The sequence below is a fragment of the Micropterus dolomieu genome, linkage group LG03, assembly GCF_021292245.1.
Source record: "Micropterus dolomieu isolate WLL.071019.BEF.003 ecotype Adirondacks linkage group LG03, ASM2129224v1, whole genome shotgun sequence".
In the NCBI taxonomy this organism is placed as follows: Eukaryota; Metazoa; Chordata; class Actinopteri; order Centrarchiformes; family Centrarchidae; genus Micropterus; species Micropterus dolomieu.
In genome coordinates this window covers 12,141,849-12,160,798 of record NC_060152.1, presented here as the reverse complement: position 1 = coordinate 12,160,798, position 18,950 = coordinate 12,141,849, and the positions used below count along the sequence as shown (strand labels likewise).

The 18,950-nt window shown below is 37.0% G+C and overlaps 1 protein-coding gene and 1 long non-coding RNA gene across 2 annotated transcripts; both read right to left on the bottom strand.

The window, feature by feature from the left end:
* Positions 1 to 2,438: 2,438 nt before the first annotated feature.
* LOC123968929 lies at positions 2,439 to 4,878 on the bottom strand. The gene is made up of 4 exons (XR_006824583.1): positions 4,792 to 4,878; positions 2,956 to 3,064; positions 2,649 to 2,683; positions 2,439 to 2,538 (listed from the first exon to the last, which is right to left on the bottom strand). It is a non-coding gene; the product is annotated as an uncharacterized LOC123968929 (long non-coding RNA).
* A 1,504-nt stretch (positions 4,879 to 6,382) lies between these two features.
* LOC123968053 (pregnancy-specific beta-1-glycoprotein 11-like) lies at positions 6,383 to 17,676 on the bottom strand. The gene is made up of 8 exons (XM_046044525.1): positions 17,358 to 17,676; positions 16,507 to 16,730; positions 11,533 to 11,605; positions 10,771 to 11,112; positions 9,207 to 9,309; positions 8,643 to 8,677; positions 8,457 to 8,506; positions 6,383 to 8,294 (listed from the first exon to the last, which is right to left on the bottom strand). Exons 1-8 carry the CDS (start codon positions 17,674 to 17,676, stop codon positions 8,157 to 8,159), a joined length of 1,284 nt encoding a protein of 427 aa, XP_045900481.1. The 3' UTR covers positions 6,383 to 8,156.
* Between the last annotated feature and the right edge of the window lie 1,274 nt (positions 17,677 to 18,950).

Sequence of the window (18,950 nt, the reverse complement as noted above, 5' to 3'; positions counted from 1 at the left end):
TATATATATTTTTTGATATGACATCATTATCAAGTGCTGTATTAGCAATTTCTGCACTGCAGGTAGTTGACTCATCAATTTCTCAGTGTTCATTGAATCAGTTACCTAATCAGTTCCCAAAACATTTACTGTAGAGTGACTCACTGCTTACTGCTGAACTATGGGGCGGTCTGACACAAACAATTAGTTATAGTTAGTATAGTATAAATACTGTGCTATAAAAAGGAAATGCTGACATCCATGATCTGAGGGTTAGCTAATGCAACGTTTTCAATGCAAGATATTACTGTATTCCCATCATCCTGTTCAGTGTTCATGTTTGCTTATTGTTCATCTTTTATGGTTTGATTTACTGACAGCAGATCTTTTGAATGTAATGCTTTTCAGCAGCAACAAGGACAGGCCCTCACTTGCTTCACACCCATTCAGACTCAGCAGTAACGCACCAAACCACCAGCTTAGCCCATTGCAAATGAACCCTTGATAACTGGCATTGTTGTTTAGGCAAACATTGCATTGCTGTATAACGGTAAGTGTTTTGCAGTGAAGCTGATTTGTTGACACTGTTGTGCTCCAGATAATGATTGATAACATTGTTTGCGCACATTATGCTGTTTCTCTGAATGATTGCTGTCAGCAGAAGCATGCCTGGATTTCATGTGTCTCTTTCTCTCTGTTTACTTCTGCTTTTGTGTTCAGAATGCTGACTAGGCAACAGGAGCCAACCAAACTTTCCACATGTGGTCACAGTATACAGACACACACGTGCTCACATACAAGAGACACACAATATCTTCACTTCTGTTTCCCTTGTTGTCTAAAGGCTGTAAACCCACTGGCAGTTTTTTTCTTTCATTTTAAAATTTGTCTTCAGAGTCTTCTTTGGTTTGTTCTATGTACAAAATCACAAAACTTGATATTTGACAGCACCACATAGTCAATAAGTGACTATCAAGAGCTTTAAACAATCAGCTGAAGCATTTATAAGCTGCAAAGCATTACTGTGGAGAGACAAGAAGAGAGTACAAACCCTAAAAAGCCCAAATATTGCTAGTATGAATATCAGAGGTAAGGGAGGGTCACAAAACAAATCTGGGGTGTCTGAATGGCCACCCCGCAAAACAAACTTTTTTGTTTACTTTTATGTTCTTTTCTTTGGTATTTTTTCATATTTCTATACCAGTGCTAAATGGATTATTAAAACTGATGATGAATATTATTATTAAATTGTTGTTATTATTCCTATTGAAGAGCAAGAGGTTCTATAGTGTGATTGTGGGTGAAGGGTGTGGGATGGGAGGTGTTGGGGTACAATGACAGATTGCCCTGTTGTTCAAACCTATAGACACAAACTTCTTTTGGAATAAAAATATACAAACTGTTCCACAGTGACATGCGTCTTTGTTGTCTGGTTGATATGATTTACTGATATGGAAACAATGTAATCATAACACACTCCCTTAAAACGCCATAGGTCTTATCTTCATGTCTCTTACCTTCTAAACAGAACTCTACATTATAAAGAAAAATGAGAAACTAAAGATAGGTGAAAATGTGGAACTTCATTATACAACAATAGCCACTAATACAAAGTTCTGTTTTAAAGTAAATGTAGAGAGAGTTTAAAGAATTGTGCACTGTTGGTTCTGCCTATCCTGTTGTCTGCATGATTTGACAAACAAGCACTGACTTTCAACAGAAAATACATGTAACAGAACAGCAAATAAAAAACAAACAAATAAGTTTATTTCAGCTGAGAAATATTGACATGGGGCATCTACAATCTAATTTCTCCACAGAAATAGAAATGGTTAGTTTCACTCAGTTTAGGTCATTTTTGCTTCTGTAATTTTCATTTTTTGTCATTATTTTCTTTGTTTTCTCTAGTTTGGAGAAACAGGAAGTTTGTGTGCTAACTAAACTCTTATTGCCTCATTACATTACATAACTGTGTTTTTGGCCAATTGCAACAAGATTAGGCATCTTATGTTATGTCAAGCCCTCAGAAACAGCGTTTGTGCTGGGAACTTGATGACACGGGAGGGGGGTCTCTTCTGCAAGATATATGTAAATATACTGTATGTATATTTGCTGGGTGAGCAGCTTTCACTGGAACGAATGGCCACCAGGTTTGGATTTCTCATCCATTGTATATTAGATCCAAAGTTTAGTTACAAACCGTGTGCATGACATGAGTGACATTCATGTAGGAGCCCCACCTACAGAAACAGTCATGATTGGCTAAGATTCAGATGCTGTGAGATTTGTGAGGGCCTGGAGGAGCCACAAGTTTTGAGTTTTATTTAAAGAACAGGCCTTAGGGTGACAATGGTCCAAATTTTTATTATTGTCGACAAATCCCATGAAAATCCAAAAACTAACATTGATCCATTGTTGTCCAAAAACTAATGAAAACACAAAAATGAGCCACACAGTTGTCCTGGGCGATATTCCTTTATTGTAATGAATTATGTAGCCTCAAACTAACTCCAAGATCATCTTGTCTCTTTCAATCACTCATCAATGGACCACCTGTATCTGAAAGACAAACAGGCTTTTATCAAGCAAACTGAAACAAACAAGAGATATACAGTTCATTAATATGGTGCTGTAAAAAGAAGAGAAGAGGAACTTGACTTTTTTCTCACCAGTGTCCACGCCGTGTCTGACCAAAGCCTCACGTCTGAAACCCAAACCAGTTTTGATTAGTTCTTTTGCACATAACTACCTGATTTCAGAAGTGAATTTTCTTCCAATTCATAGGCACTTTAAATTACAGTATGTGCTTTTATAAAACAATGAATAGCAGCTTCTCTTTATAGACCGAATGGACTGAATATAAAATTAACTTTATCTAGTGTCTGCAGTGATACTGTAGATGATGAACATATAGTTGTTGATCATTTTGAACTGTATACTCCATAAAACACATCACACACACACAAACATACACACCTTTTTCTGAGAATGAAGTAAGTTATTGCAAACATGGTCACAACCATGAGCATGAATACTCCAGCGGCAATCATCCTTGCTACAAATGACGTGTGTTTTGGCATTTGTTCTAGGAAAAGAATCACAACTATGATCAACTCCAAAACACGTTAGGAGTATTTTTGACAAATAGTTTGACATTTTGGGAAAAACATCATTTAATTTTCTCCAGGTAAAAGTTTAAATTAAATGTAAGTTTCTAGAAATAGTTTGGCACATACAAGGGCGGGGGCACACAGTGAAAAAAATTGTACAAATTTATGCTTTGTGGTTCACAATATTGTGCAGTCTCTGCACATGTTTACACAATTTTGAGCTGTTGTTCATTATTTTAATGAGCAAAGACGAGCAAAACCGTTGCATCTCAGAGATCATTGATCAAGTAAACCTCATTTTAATTCCACCAGTTCAGCGTTTGTGTTGAGTTTCAGAGGCCAAAGCTTGTACCATTAAGCTGTTACAGATCTGACTTCCAATATTTGATACTCACTTTGAACAACAAGGTTGGTGGTTCCTTCAAATGAACCACTAGGAAAGGCTGCAATATTGCAGGTGTATGACCCTGCATCTCTCATTTCCACATGTCTAATTATCAAGGATTGTTCTTTAATGTCCACTCTCTCCTTCAGAAATATATTTTGGCCAGCAATTCCATAGTTCCCATTAGAAACAATAATGTTCAGTTTCTCTCCTTGTGGTGGATTCAGATCCCACTGAACCTGAGTAACATTTTCGCCTTTTGATCCTGGGATAAAGTGGCATGGCAGGGTGACATCCTGTCCGAGGTATCCAGTCACTTCAGGCCAGACTTTGACTTCTTGTGCCTCAGGAACTGCCAAAAATGTTTAAATTGTGGAAGTGACATGTTTGTCAATGGTGTGTTAGTTTCACCATAAAAGCCTCTAAAAACATTTTATTTAATAATTGTTCTTTTTAATAGGCTATTGACCTTCCAGGCACCACTAACCTTAATCAAGGGAGAAAGGTAACTAACTGCCTTAAAGCTAGGGTAGGTATGGTGGGAATCTAGCAAGAGACATCTAGATTTTAAAAGTATCCAATGGAAAATATCCCACCACCTTATTGCCCTCCCTCTAAAGCCACTCCCCCAAAATACATCATTTCGGATCTAATGAAATGACTGGCCATGCTTATTACAGTGCTGCCACAGATTAGCTTTTTTTTATTTTAAGAAGTAAGAATGTAAGAATATTTGATTCATTTATTTATTTAAGAGAATTTCAACAAACAACAAAACATGCTTCAGAAATAAATTGCCTACCCCTGCTTTAATGTCACTTCACACCACTCCTGTTCATTTCATAGGGAAATATACTTTTTACTTCACTACATTTATTTAATAGGCCTAGTTAAAGTCACTTTGGCATGCAGAACATATGAGCAACTTGAAACATATGATGCATTGTTTTACATTAATCTACTGTATTTAACTGTATGCTTGAAATGTTCTTCATGTCCAGTTAAAATTCACCTTGATGTATTAGTAACAACCCAATGATATTGGGAATGTAAAAACGAAACGGTATTTCTTCTTTTTTCCCTATTTTGCCTCAAACGAAAAAACAAACCATGAAATGTACACGGACCATTTTGCTTATAATAGGCTACTTGTGTAGCCTACTTTTATTTGAGTACAATTTTGAATGCAGGACTTTTACTTGCAATTAAGTATTCTGTGTTACATTTACTCAAGTAAAAAAAAGGAAGTGAAAGTTTCACTACTTGTCTTAATGAAATAGTCAGCATTTCATAAATAACCAAAACCTCTTGTCTTACCTTGAATTGTGATATAAATCAACAACAGGCGTACAAGGGGTGATCTGCTGCAGATTTTCATTGAGCACATCTACAGGGGTCAACAGAATTACAGAAATAACAATTATACAATGACTCTGCTGTGTTTCCTGCAGTGTTGAGACTTCCTATGGTTCATTCCTCCCTGCCTCCGCCAAGAAACCCCTGTAGCACACTGACCTCATGTGGTCAACTGATGATGATGTGCAGACATGCTCTTGTGTTGTGGAATAAAAGTAAGAGGTAATACCTGACAATCTATGATTCGTTCTACAATCACAGGTTTTAGGTGTCTGGTTACTAAAAGATAATCCAACACTTCCAACCAATCAGAACTGGGAATTCTCAGTGGCCATGGTATAATGAATACTAGAGTTTAAATGGAACAAACAAAAAAATCCTGTGAAATCCTGGCTGCTCAAAACCATAGTGTATGCAGTAACTGCGAAAATATATTAGAATATTTAAAATAGATCCATAAGTAGTAAAACTATATTTAATCCATCTTTATGTAGCATTAAGTAACAGTATGGTTGTTAAAGAAAGCCATGAAATAAATAAGTGAACATTCCCCATTGCTATAAAAATCTTCATAAAAAGTTTTAGGAAGCACCAAAAATGGCATTATTGATGACAAGCCTGAAAAATGATTAAGCAAAATAGGTTTTCTTAGATGATTTTGCAATAGGAATGTTTGTATGTCAGTGTTGCTTTGTTTAACCTGTCAATCCAATGAATTTATCCTTTTTTAATATTTTGTATAAGCATCATTTTGATGTTGGAGGAATAATGTTGTAACTACTGTATATTGTTTACTGTATGTGGTGTAAGTGCAAACATTGTTGATTGTATGTAATTTATTTAAATGTCCCATGAGGGACACAAATAAACAATATGCTGGCAAACATGTTGTTGTTCGACACTGAAGTGGCTCTGTGTCTAAAATAAAGTGAAATTACAAATCTAATAATGGTTCCTTATTACTAATTTTCACAATGTACACTGAGGGAGGTGCAGACCAGTTTTGCTTGAACACATGTTCATTAAAATAAAACCAGTTACACAACTCTTTTCCAAACCCCAAATGTTTTCAGCTATCTTGCCTTAATCAGGGTGGTGTTTCCTTAACTCGCAATTATGGATGGGAGTTAATTTTGTTGAGCTTTCATAGAAAGGCCCCTGTGTAAGTGCACAGGAGGTTTGCCTTGACTGTCTGCATTTGGGAACTATCTCTCTGCCTTGCATTACCAGTCGTGAAAATGCTTGCTGTTTTTTCCTCAGGTTAGATTACTTCACAACAAAGCTCATGAATATGCATGGCTTATTCTCAGTAGTACTACTACATTGAAACGTGTCTTTGCTTTATGAGTGAACTGCATTTTTTCTTCTCTGTCTGAGTAATATGATGAACTACCTTCAAACGGCATTTGTCTTATCTCTCTTATCTACTTCCTGTCATAACCCTACAGTACAGAACAAACCAAGAAAAGAAGAGAAACCGCGGATTTCACAAGATCTGTGAAAATGAAGAATTTTATTAAGCAACAAACAAAAAGTTTTGTTTTAAAGCAAATGTAGATAAAATGTACATAACTGTGCACTGTTGATTCTGTCCATCTCTCCACTTGTCTGCATGAGTTGATAAGCAACAAGCAACACCACTGACATATCTCAAATGCATTACTTTGATTGTTTCATGCACTGACTTTCAATATAAGGTAAACGGAATAACACAGCAAATAAAAAAATGTATATGAGCGCTTTTTGTTTGTTTGCATTTCTACACAACAAAAAAAACTGCTTATCTTCTGACAACACAAAGTGAGCAGACAAAATCTCACACCCACAAAATCGCACTGTCAGGAAATGCTGCTCGCAGACACTTAAATCTCTGATGGTAATGTTCAGAGATGGTGTGCACTACTACAGCAACTTTGCAAACAAACCAACTATATTTTGTCACCTTTTCCACATATGGCATTATCAGACCGTAACATCTGCATACAGGATTCTGCCATTGACACTGAGCAAAGTTCAGACCCAAAGCAGACAGAATACAGGGCAGGATGTAATACTTAAACTATTACCAAATTGGAATACATACAGTATGCAATTCTTGTTTTTGTTTTAAAGCTGCTGCACAGGTTTGTAAGTGTGAAGAAATAAGCAGGATTAGGAAAGAACAAGTAGGAATTTGAAACCACACAACATTATGTCCAATGTAGTTAAATCACCATAAAATTAGAATCTAGAAAGATAATTGTAATGCAAGTTTGGCATTACATTTAAAGTCCCAGATGCCTTCAGCTCTTGCCATCACATGCTACCCAGGAGTTAGTTCCCTCTTGATTGTGTATTTTTACATTTTTCTTATTTTGTCTTCCTCCTTTGATGGCCAGCAAAGAAGGAACACAATTGTTGTGTGATCTACTCATAATGTTTAGTTATCTTGGCCACAGTCAAAACACAGCAGGTCATTGGAGCCAGATAATATTTTTGCCTAACACATCCGTAACTAGAACATTACATGAGAGAAATTGCCTGCAAAAACATTGGATTGCCATGAAATATGGTACAGACACTCACAGTCCCCAGAGGATGAAGCCTGCTGGCCTTAGCGATCCTCTGACCTTTCCTCTAGGGCCACCATCAGCTTACACTTTTAGTTCTTTATATCTTGACAGCTATTTGATGGATTGCTGTGAAATTTGGAACAGGCATTAACGGCCCCCAGAAGATGTATTGGAATAACTTTGATCTCCTGACATCAGGTCAAAATTTGTCCAACAGCTTGGTTTATGACCAAATACATGCAAATTTAATGACATTTCCATCAGCCTCAGCTGTACTTAGTGTTTAGGAGTAAATAAAAAATGTTCGTATGCTTATATGCCATCCGATGGTGAACATTATACCTGCTAAACATCAACGTGCTAGCAGTATCATTAAGCATGTTAGCATGCTGATGTGAGCATTTAGCTCAAGTACAGACAGAGTGCAACTGCGAGCATGGCTGCAGACTGTAGTCTCTGTTAACTCGGTGATAAACATATTGCATTTCCTTTATGCTGTATCACCTGCTATGAGGCTGTAGTGGAAACACATCATCACTGCTTGGCTTGAAACGTGCCCATGGAAAAAGGTTATATGAGAACATCAATAGATGGCCTGGAGCAGCCAGAAAGGTTAGGTTTTATTTTAGGAGCAGTTATGCAGTTAAGCAGTTAGAGTTATGATACCAAAATTATGGTAAATGCAACTCGCACACAGCAGCTGTTATTTCTTTTGTCATCAGCAAATATAAGAAAGACAGCTTCAACATCACCTTAGAATACATACATTTCATATCATTTGGGCTGCTGGCGCAAAACTACAACCTCTGAGTATGTGACATCATCAGCACGAGCTGTCTCTGTGTGTTTGTCATTGAATGAAGGTGTGGCATCTCGGGATGATTTGAGCTTGATGTCAGAGTAGACCACATCCTATAAGTAAGTGTGAGAGAAAGTGTCAAGGTGGAAACTTTGTTACTTTGCTCTCTTTTATCTCTTTTCCTTATCACAACAACAGCATAATTGAACTTAATTTGACTGAAACGTATTCAGCTGTAAGTCAGAAATTTAGCTTCAAACGAACTCTGAGCTCACCTCCTCAATAACAGGTGGCCTGGCCACATCAATCACTGAACCACCTGTATCTGAAAGACAGATACAGATAGATTTGGTCAAGGGAACTGAAAAAAGCAACAACAGATGCAACAAAAAATACATTCATGTGTAATACATTAGGTGTGTAGAAATAGAGTGAAGGGGAACTTGTGCTTTTGTTCTCACCAATGTGGACACGGTGTCTGACCGAAGAATGAAGTCTGAATAAGAAAAAACAACAAAGTTGCTGCAATTAGTTTAGTTTCTGCATGTAATAACCTGACCTGAACTGTATTTTCTTTCTAATCCTTGAAACCCTTTTGTATAAAGCATTTATACCGTCTTAAATAAGCCAAGAAAATGTTTTGAAGAATTTTACAAGTCTAACAATAAATATAAAACTACATGATGCAGAGTTATGCATACGCCTAAACAGCTCATGGTAGCTCACCATCTTAAAAAGTTGGTTGGTTGTTTCTGTAATTTGTGTACTGTATATATACAAATTAAAGACCAAAATAGAAAGAGGAACAAGATCCTCATTAGTCCAGCATATACAGTAATACTTTTAAATATAACAGCCAGCATGACCGATGTAGTTATAAATATGCATTACATTAATTATTAATGCTGATATATTTGTCACATTTATGACATAAAAGTCTTGGTTATGGATTTTTTCTCTATAGCATCTACACTCCTACACAAAATACACATCAGACACACACACACACACACACACACACACACCTTCTGATGAAGATGAGGTAAGTTATGGTGGCCATGATCAATAACAGCAACATGACTGCAATCACTATTGCAGAAACCATCTTTGGTGATAACGGCATCTGTTCTGGGAGAAGAAACATTACTGTGATGAACTTTGTGTGTGTCTATTGTGAAACTGTTTTAAGTTAAGGGTCTTTACATTATCCCAGTCCGTTTATCATTGCTATTTCTTTGGTATAGTTGGGAGATATTAGGCAACACACACATAGCATAATCTTTCTTTTAAAAGTTGTATTAAATGATCCCACTTATTTACTAAGAAAATTAAAGCCATTTTATTCCCCACTGACAAGTAATTGACAGTATGTCAACTTCAAATGTAAAAAAACCCAACAAAATATTGTATTCGTGTATGTAGGGGAGACTGGGGATGGTTGTAACATTTTTGACATTTCTGTTAGCATCTCTGAGATTTTTTATACCAGTGCATTCAAAATGTGATACAAACTATATGTAAAGGCCTTTTCACACGGGAAGCGACAGCCCGCCTGCGTAGTCGCCCGGCCCCGCGGGGTCGCTCTGCGCTTCTCATGTGAAGACACTGAGACAGGCGCTCCGCGAGTAAACGGAAGGCGCTCAATAGATAGTAACCACGGCAACGGCTTCTGTGCACTGTATTCCTTCATAGAAGTGAAACTATAGGCTAAGTAACGTTAGCTGATAGGCTATATTATTATATTATATAGGCTATATTATTCATATAGCTGATAAATCTATTCATGTAAACGCCCTCCTTTTAAGGTCCTGTTAATATATTTCAGGGAAGTCACAGATGGAGAGGATCAGTCTCTCATGCTTCTTCATATTCTTTCCTAGTCGAGCTTAAAGTAAAACTAAGTATTTGTGTGTGTGTGTGTGTGAGTGTGTGTGTGTGTGTGTGTGTGTGTGTAGGAATGATCCAAGTATCTTAGTTGCTGTCAGTCATAATAGTGACATAGTAGCAAACATAATAATACAATTTTTCAAAATGTGCAAATGTGCACCACCTAAATATTATAATTTTAGTATGTGTGTATGTGCTTGTTAGTCTTGCATCATCACAGTGGTGACAGACATATGGCACTGAGTTCAGGCCTCATGGGCCCACAGGGAAGCCTACGGGTCTAACATTTGAACATAATAATAAAACAATTAAACATTACTATTTGTGAGTCAGACACATACTGAAATACAAAAAGAAAACATAAATACAACTAAATATTTTCTTTGGGTAGGTTGAAACCATTACATTGTTGTTACAACTAACCCAAACCTTACAGTTTACAGCTAAAACCTTAGCACTAACAACTTGCATTAAAGATATATACATGGACACACAATAAACATGATTTAAGACAAAACATGCAAATTCTTGTGTTTTTTTTATTTTTTTTTCCTTCAAAATTTAGTTACTTTTCCCCATGTGGAATAAGGTGATTTGTAACTTCCTGATTGGAGAAATTAGATGTGTTACAACTGACCTGTGTTACAACCACTCCCGGTCTCCCCTATGTTTTGTTTGTGTAAAAATGCTTTTCTTACTCACTTTGAACAACAAGGTTGGTGGTTCCTTCAAATGAACCACTAGGAAAGGCTGCAATATTGCAGGTGTATGACCCTGCATCTCTCATTTCCACTTGTCTAATTATCAAGGATTGTTCTTTAATGTCCACTCTCTCCTTCAGAAATGTATTTTGAGCAGCAACTCCATAGTTCCCATTAGAAACAATAATGTTCAGTTTCTCTCCTTGTGGTGGATTCAGATCCCACTGAACCTGAGTAACATTTTCGCCTTTTGATCCTGGGATAAAGTGGCATGGCAGGGTGACATCCTGTCCGAGGTATCCAGTCACTTCAGGCCAGACTTTGACTTTTTGTGCCTCAAGAACTGCCAAGAAAATAATGCGATGTGATGATTTGGTGGCAGAAGTAATGTTGAACTCTGACTACACTGTTTACACTCTGATTGACTTTGTTTTTATTAGTAATTACTCAACTGACCTTTTTTCAGACAGAGTAAGGCACGTTACATACTAATCTTTCTACATCTCTGAATATTTACTGTAATAAAGCTATGTATGTATTATTATAGAACTTGGCTCTAAAATTTGTTTGTAAATTGTATTAAAGAGGAAGTTTCACAACTGAGTCTCAAAAACATTTCATGTCATGTCATTTTTAATGAGATAAAATAAATATTAGCCTAAACTAAATTATATGTTCCACACACAGAAGCCTTCATACCGTACATAAGATGCAATGTAATCAGCCTTTAAAAAAGTTTAAAGTTTAAAACGTTTTGTCTTACCTGGGAGTAATGTGATGTACATCAACTCCAGCAGTATGATAGGTGATTTGCTGCAAGTTTTCATTGTGCACAACTACAGGCTGTGGAATACAGAAACCCCTTTGAATACAACACAGTCCTGCTGTGCGTATATGTTAAAATAGCATGTCATGCACTGGTAGAAGAAGTACTCAGATATAAGTAAAAATAGTAATCCTACTGTGCAGAGGTACTCTCTGTTACAAGGGAAAGTAAATGTACAAAAATTAGCATAAAAATATACTTAAAGTAGCCTACCAAAGTAAAAGTGCCCAATTATTCAGAATGCCGATTTCAAAATAATACATATAGCCTACTAGTGTAATTAATTAAAAAGTGCATTAATGTGTTCATTACATCAATGTTGCAGCTAGTAAATGTGGAGCTCGTTTTAACTATATATGTATATAGTAGTGGACAGTTTCATCCATAAAAATACATAATTATTAGTTGATTATATTTTGTATTAATAATGACTCGGCAAAGTAATTATTAACTAAAGCTGTCAGCCTATGTAAATGTAGTGGGGTACAGGTAAGCCGACATAAACCTCAAAAAATACAGTGCTCACTGATCTCATGTGCCAGCTTTTGAACAAGCAGCTTTCAAGTCAACATTCATTGTTTCAAAGAGACAGAGGCAAAGAGACAAAGAGGAACAACACAACGCTGCAAAACCAGGGCTTGAATAATTATCGAGAAGACTAAATAGCCTAAAAGTCGTAGCCTACTGTAAGGTGTAGGCTATACAATATTTTGTCCGCTCCCTGCTTCAAGCTTCAAGTTTAAGTAAACTTCCAAATCTTTTATGTAACAAAACAAGTGAAATGGTCTTAGTGCCCTAATTAAAATAACTTACCCATGAAAGAGAAGAGGATCCGGTCACTACTGCGGCAGGAAACAATTCATCAGCTCTCTCCACTTTTACCAGGAATAAAAACTACATGACAACTCTTACAGGCGGCTCGTTTCTATCTCGCGTTCAAGTCTGCAATTTCCAAGTCAAAATGAGCATGATTTCCTATCCTTTGCTTATTCCCCACCGCCACCCAAAAGGTACAGACCAGTAGAACAGTGACCTCGTGCGACAAATGATGATACTGACGTCAAAAAAACCCTAACGTGATGTTGAATTTATTTATTTATTTATTTATTTGAGAAACTAGCTTATTACTGGAACATGGCCATTACCATACAGGAAATACTGAATTACGGTTTGTGAATTTAGAGCTGTATCAATATCAGACATTCTCTGATTCTTTCAGTTGCAATACCACAACAGGATGTAGTAAAAGTCAATATCACAGCAAAATAATTATATAAAGTTATGTTGCTTTTGGGTCCGTGTGCATGGACCCTTTTGCCACCTTGTGCTACCAGCCCAAAAACAAAAATCACGTTTTATTTGTGATGGCAAATTAAAGCACACAAATATGACTTGTTTTATTGTTGTGGTGCAATTCAAATTTTCCTTACTTACATATATGATCAGCTATGATTATCAATACTGTTTGGGAACTGTTTGGCTGTTACATACAGTTACATAATCCGCCACCAATTTGATATAAAACATATTAATGTCTTAGGTGATGCCTAATGTCCTCTTTATTTATGTGTAAAAATGCTGTGGTCCTGCATGCCTATCAGAGTTACTTCTTACTATGCGTCAGAATCTGATTCATGTACACCTGCATTCAGACCATTGTAGCATCAGTGGTAGATAGCAGCTGGAAAGGAGTCCACAAATGATATCATGTCAGGTCAATCTCAAAGAATATGAAAAATTTAACATACTGAATAATGACTTTCTAATCAATGGATAGAAAGGGCACAATCTAAAGAGTAAAGCAGAAAACTGCCTGAATAGATTTTTACCACCACATGTGCTCAGTCTGTTAATTAGTTAAGATACAGCTCATCTTCCTCAACAGTTTTAGTTAATATGCTGGATGATAACAGTGTGAAGAAACAAAAGAGCACAAAGCAGTGTGTTCATTTCATGGCCTCACACCAGTGACCTTGTGTCAAGCCTCATGAAGGAAGCTGCATCTTATAAAAGTGATGTATAATTATCTCCTCCAATCAGAGCCCCAGGTGCTCAACAGGCTAATCGGGTCAGGGATGCAAAGCTTTGCCTGTTTCAGTTTGTTGAACTCAGCTTGTTGCCAGCATGTAAATTACTGATTTACAGGGCAAGACAGGAATAACAACTGCATCAGGCACAGCTCTGCATCCTGAGTTACATTGGTCAAAGCATGCGTTCTTACTGGAGAAGGTGGTGCATTGAACATTGTGAATGTGTGGGTAGAGTAGGCGAGAAATAGCTAGAAATAAAACAAATACAGTTATGTTTCATCTCAGTGCTTTTCGTAAAGAACACTGAAAAGGAGGGTTTACGTTTATATACTGTATAAAGCAGGAATCTGTTATTATTCTGACAGTATAACTTCTACTTTCAGTCATACTGTATTTATGTTCTTCAGCTCAAGAAACTAGATCCGAGCAGACTGACTCTGTCTTCATGTTGTTTTCCTGGTGGGTGTTACAATAGAAGTGTCAAATTCACTCAGTGAAATGGCTTCTGTGCTGCTGCAAGTGTCATGGTCAACACTGGTGGAATGTAACTAAGTACATTTACATAAATACTGGACTTACTTTAAGTACAATTTTGAGGTACTTTAGTTCATTATTTCCAAATTATACAACTTAAGTTAGTTCTACTCTACATTTCAGAGGGCAAGAATATGCTTTTTCCTATATATTTATCTGACTGATCTCATTACTGGTTACTTTTCAGATTCACATATATACATACATACTATGCATACACACACACACACACACACACACACACACACACACACACACACACACACACACACTCGTGCACTTTTTCCTTCACTGGTGGTCAATGTAATACTTCATCCCACAGCTTCCTTTGAGCACATGAGTGTAGGCTGCATTTTAGTTAAGATGAAAACACACAGAGTCTGTAGCCACAATAATTCTGTTAAACAGACAGTAAAAGAAAATACAGTAAAACTTCAAATAAAAGCTAAGTCCTGTCCTGTCCCTTTTACTGGCCTGGTGTGGCCACACGTTTTGACAAATAAAGGCAAGTCTCAATGAGACGCCTGGTCTGGTTTTCTCGATTTATAAAACCTCTTAAAGCTCACTGGGTCACCAGCTTGAGCTAGTGCATACATATGTAAATACTTCGTTAGATTGGTTAGATTTTCCACAATTCAGTCGTGTTAGTGAGCAAAAAGTATTATTTATTCATATTTAGCAGCAGCATTATATGGTAAACAAGAGAGATGAGGAAAAAAGAGATGACTCCTGACCTCTGAAGTGGCCATAAAGTCAGAATGTGTGTCCATTCCTCGATTATTTGTAATTCTTCAGTCCATAAGACCACCGATCAAAAGAATTACACCGGTGTTTTCATAAAGTTAATCCAAGTTGAAATAACTATGGTAACCTTTGGCTTTCATCCCGGAAGGTCTTTCTGTCTTTTAATTTTATAGCAGCAATATTTATAATGGGTGAAAAAAACAATTTGATTGTTTGTTTCATTCGCATCTTTGCTGAGCTACAGTTTTGTGGGAAAGAAATTAAAGGTCTGTCTCATATAGACGCCTGTCCCGAATATAGGCTGGGTGAGTTCAGTGATTAAAGCAAATAAAAGCCTGGGGTATTACTTGAAGTTTTTCAGTACTGCAGAATTCCATTAACAGGTGGTAGAATATTTAATTTAAATATTTTAATTTATTTCACGCTGTATGTTGTAAATGTAGACAGTCATTTATTCATCATTTATACAGGGATAATAAAAATATAAACATAAAACAAGTGTTCCTCGTGATCTGGCCATCAGCTTCTTCTCAAAATGCCTTTCACATCGACAGCGAAGGAAGTTTCTTTTTACAACAATCATGTCTTTAGGTTTAAAACAAGTGATTCATTCTGTATTCTTATTGTTTTCAAACTGATTTCCAAAAGTCTATTGAATTAACAGGTGAGATCATTGTTTTTCCAATGTGAGCGTCAGCATCAGAGTCTCTCGAATCAAAACATTTATGGCTGTAGCATACTCTGGTTGATTTTAATCAGGGTCCTTTTTCAAGGAAGAATCTGAGAAAAAATAAAAAACAATGTTAATGAACATGACAATGAGACAGAACAAATCGTAATAATAGGAACTTAAATATGACCAGTAATTCAGATATATAATAAAATACTAATCTCACCTGTCATATGTCACCCGCCACATCCTCCTCACATTAACGCTCTCAGAGTCAGCGCACTGATTGGAGCCACTAAAAACGACCAGCAGGGAGCAGTGCTGGATGCTTCATGTAGCAAAAAAGACTGTTATCACCCCTTGAAATGCTATTGACAAATAAATTGATGCATCACTTTCCTATCTCGTGCAAAAAAGTGAAATCTCACCTCTCAGATTTAGAACTGTGGTGTTTTCCAGCATGGTCACCATATTTCTGGCAGTGCAGGTGTAATTCCCTGTGTTTTCTGCCCCAAACCTCTCTATAATGTACATGGAGTTATTAACACACTTCTCATTGCTGTTGAACATCCAGCTGAAGTTTGCTGGTGGGACAGAGGCTGCTGTGCACTGCAGTGTCACTCTCTGGCCAGGTACTGCTGCTGCTGGTCCAGTAATTGATATGTTATGTGGTCCAACTGCACAGAAAATACACACACACACACACACACACACACACACACACACACACCATGTTACGGCTATAGAGTTCAGACCTGTACCTAAATGCCTTTAATATCTGCAAAGAGTCAGGAGCTAATTTCTGAAGATTTCAACAAATACATACAGTTTGTCCATACTCTTTAGTCCATAGTGACAGGTCTACAGTGAGCAGTACTCACAGTTGATGGAGAGATTATAGGCCACAGTCATGGTGCTGACTGGGTTGCTGACTTGACACTGGTAGGTGCCATGGTTGGAGCTGTGAACAGGTTGTATGAACACTGTCCTGTTGTCCATGGAGAAGCTGACTCTGCCTCCTGAATGGAGAGACAGGCCGTCCTTCATCCACAGAATGGTGCTGATTGAGCCGGAGGCCTCGCAGCTGAGGTTGGTGGAGCTTTTATCTTCTATTAAGATGGCTGCGGGGCTGCGGATGGTGGCTCCAGTTATCATAACTGGCAGAACACAATAAGTGACAGTCCGATACAAATGGTTCAAAACACAACAAATTCAATGTAAATGCATTTTGGTGCTGGTCAAATTAGATTTGAAGTTGGCAAAAAAAAAAACTCCGATGTCCCTTTAAGTAGATTTATTTATTTATATTTGTTACTATTTATTTTTGTGACTTCACAAGTCATGTCACAGCTGGAAAGGCTGTTTCAAAGTGTCACTGTAACTATTAATGATTTGAAGACAGCCACAAAGATTGTGTTGGAAATGTTCAATATATTATGATATGATATTGGTTCTAGCTAATATTTTGCTTTTTGTGTAAATTCTTATTTAGTCTCAACCGTACTAAACTGCATTTTACTACACATATTGTTTGTGTATGTGTCCAAAAACCACAAAAAACCACAACATAATATTGATTCCTGGCAGGAATTTTAGTTTAGCGTCTATAAACATACAGAGAAATTAAGATTTCTGTACTAAGATAGTGTATATCCATTAATTTAATTTAATATCATTTATTTAATCTGCCTGAATTTATATCAGTACACAGTCCTTTGAAGACAGTAATTTTAGAAGAATTGTTACCCTTTTTTCAAATGACAGGTGATTAACATTCCACCCACCGTACACATTCAGTGTGATTTTCCCCTGTTGCTGCAGCCCTCTGTCTGCTATGACAGTGACAGTGTACTCCCCGCTGTCCTCCAGCACCAGGTTCCTGAGCTCCAGGGCCCCTGTGGCTCGGTCTAGTGAGATTCTGCTGTCATATCCGGGCCCGGTGACGTTGATGCTGGTGGAGGTGATGATGTTACTCCCGTTGAAGCTCCAGCTGACTGAGAGGAATGGACTCTCAGGAGGTATGAGGGTGGTGGTGAACTTCACTGTGCCTGCCACAGCTCCGCTCAGGGGTCCCAGGGGTAAGATACCCTCACCGGCACACATACCTAATTACCCAAAACAGAAAATAGCAACATGGTTATACTTTTGAAAGTGCTGTAAGCCAAGTGTGACTTTAATGTAAAACATAAAAAAAATCAATCAATTTTGGTTATTAATACAATTAAACAAAATTCATAATGTAACTTGTAAAATTACACAATCCTTTATTTATGTAATATAATATTTTTATATTTAATCTACCTGATAAAACAAGCACCAGACAAGCAACAGTCCTGAGCATCTTGTTGTCCATGCTGAATAATGACTAATGTAACGTTGTCTTACAGTCTTCTCTTCAATGAAAGTCATGGGTGCTCCTGCTCTTTTATCATCTCACACCCACAGCACAGTAACATCTCCAGCCCCCAGACTCAGTAACAAAAAAGCACAAACACTGTTTACGATGCCACTGTGTACATACTGTACACCAGAGGAGTTACCAAGACTCAGGTTGATGGACTGTAGAAATGTCAATTTAAGGAACATTTCTTTGTCCTACTTTTGCTTTAATTCTGTGTCAGAAAACTTGTAATAAATAAAGACTCAACAGCCATTACATAGATACATTACATAACAGCTTAACATCTCTGTAAGTTCTAGAAATATAAATATTTCTAACCCCCCCCGACACACACACACACAAAAAATGCCTAAATTTAAACATGATTAATAATAAGAAAACAATCCTTGCTCAAAACACAGACATTCATTCAAGTTTAAGATGAACCATTGATTAAACACATTCTCAGGAGGTTAAATAAGCTTCAGTTAGCTGAAGATTCTTCAATTGGTAGATCATCAACATTCAACCAGGTTAAGTAAAGTAACTCAATTTAACAACAGGCCAGTCATGAATGCAAATGTAAGAGGCTGTATTGTGTGCATATGAGCATGTGTAGTCTGAGTCATGGGAGGTGTAATGTGCATCAGTTTTATGAGCTCTTCAGTGAGTGTTTCTGGGATCGTGTTTGACAAGCAGCAGTGAGCATTCCTTGAGAAGGAGGATCAAAGACACATCAGAGACATCCTTCAGACAACTTTACAAATATGTCTCTGGGATCAATGTCTGAATATTAAATTGATAAAAGGTAGACATTTCATGTAGTGTCTCTAAATGTTTTTGTTTAATATTGCTACTTTTTTAACCCTTGATCTAGAATACATCACAGTTTGTCAAAAAACTGCAAGGCAACCATTAAATAAACTGACACAATGAGGTATTCACAGGTATCTATAATTTCTGACGTGAATACAGTGCCGGAGTTGAAACATTGTCA

Bases quoted from the DNA above. Each gene is read 5' to 3' on its own strand.
- LOC123968053 (XM_046044525.1), bottom strand. From the start codon at position 17,676: ATGTGTGCCGGTGAGGGTATCTTACCCCTGGGACCCCTGAGCGGAGCT. The intron at 9,310-10,770 runs GTGAGTAAGAAA...TTCTTCTCCCAG, and splicing joins CACCAACCTTGTTGTTCAAA to AACAGATGCCGTTATCACCA. The intron at 8,295-8,456 runs GTGAGCTCAGAG...ACTTACTTATAG, and splicing joins GGCCACCTGTTATTGAGGAG to GATGTGGTCTACTCTGACAT.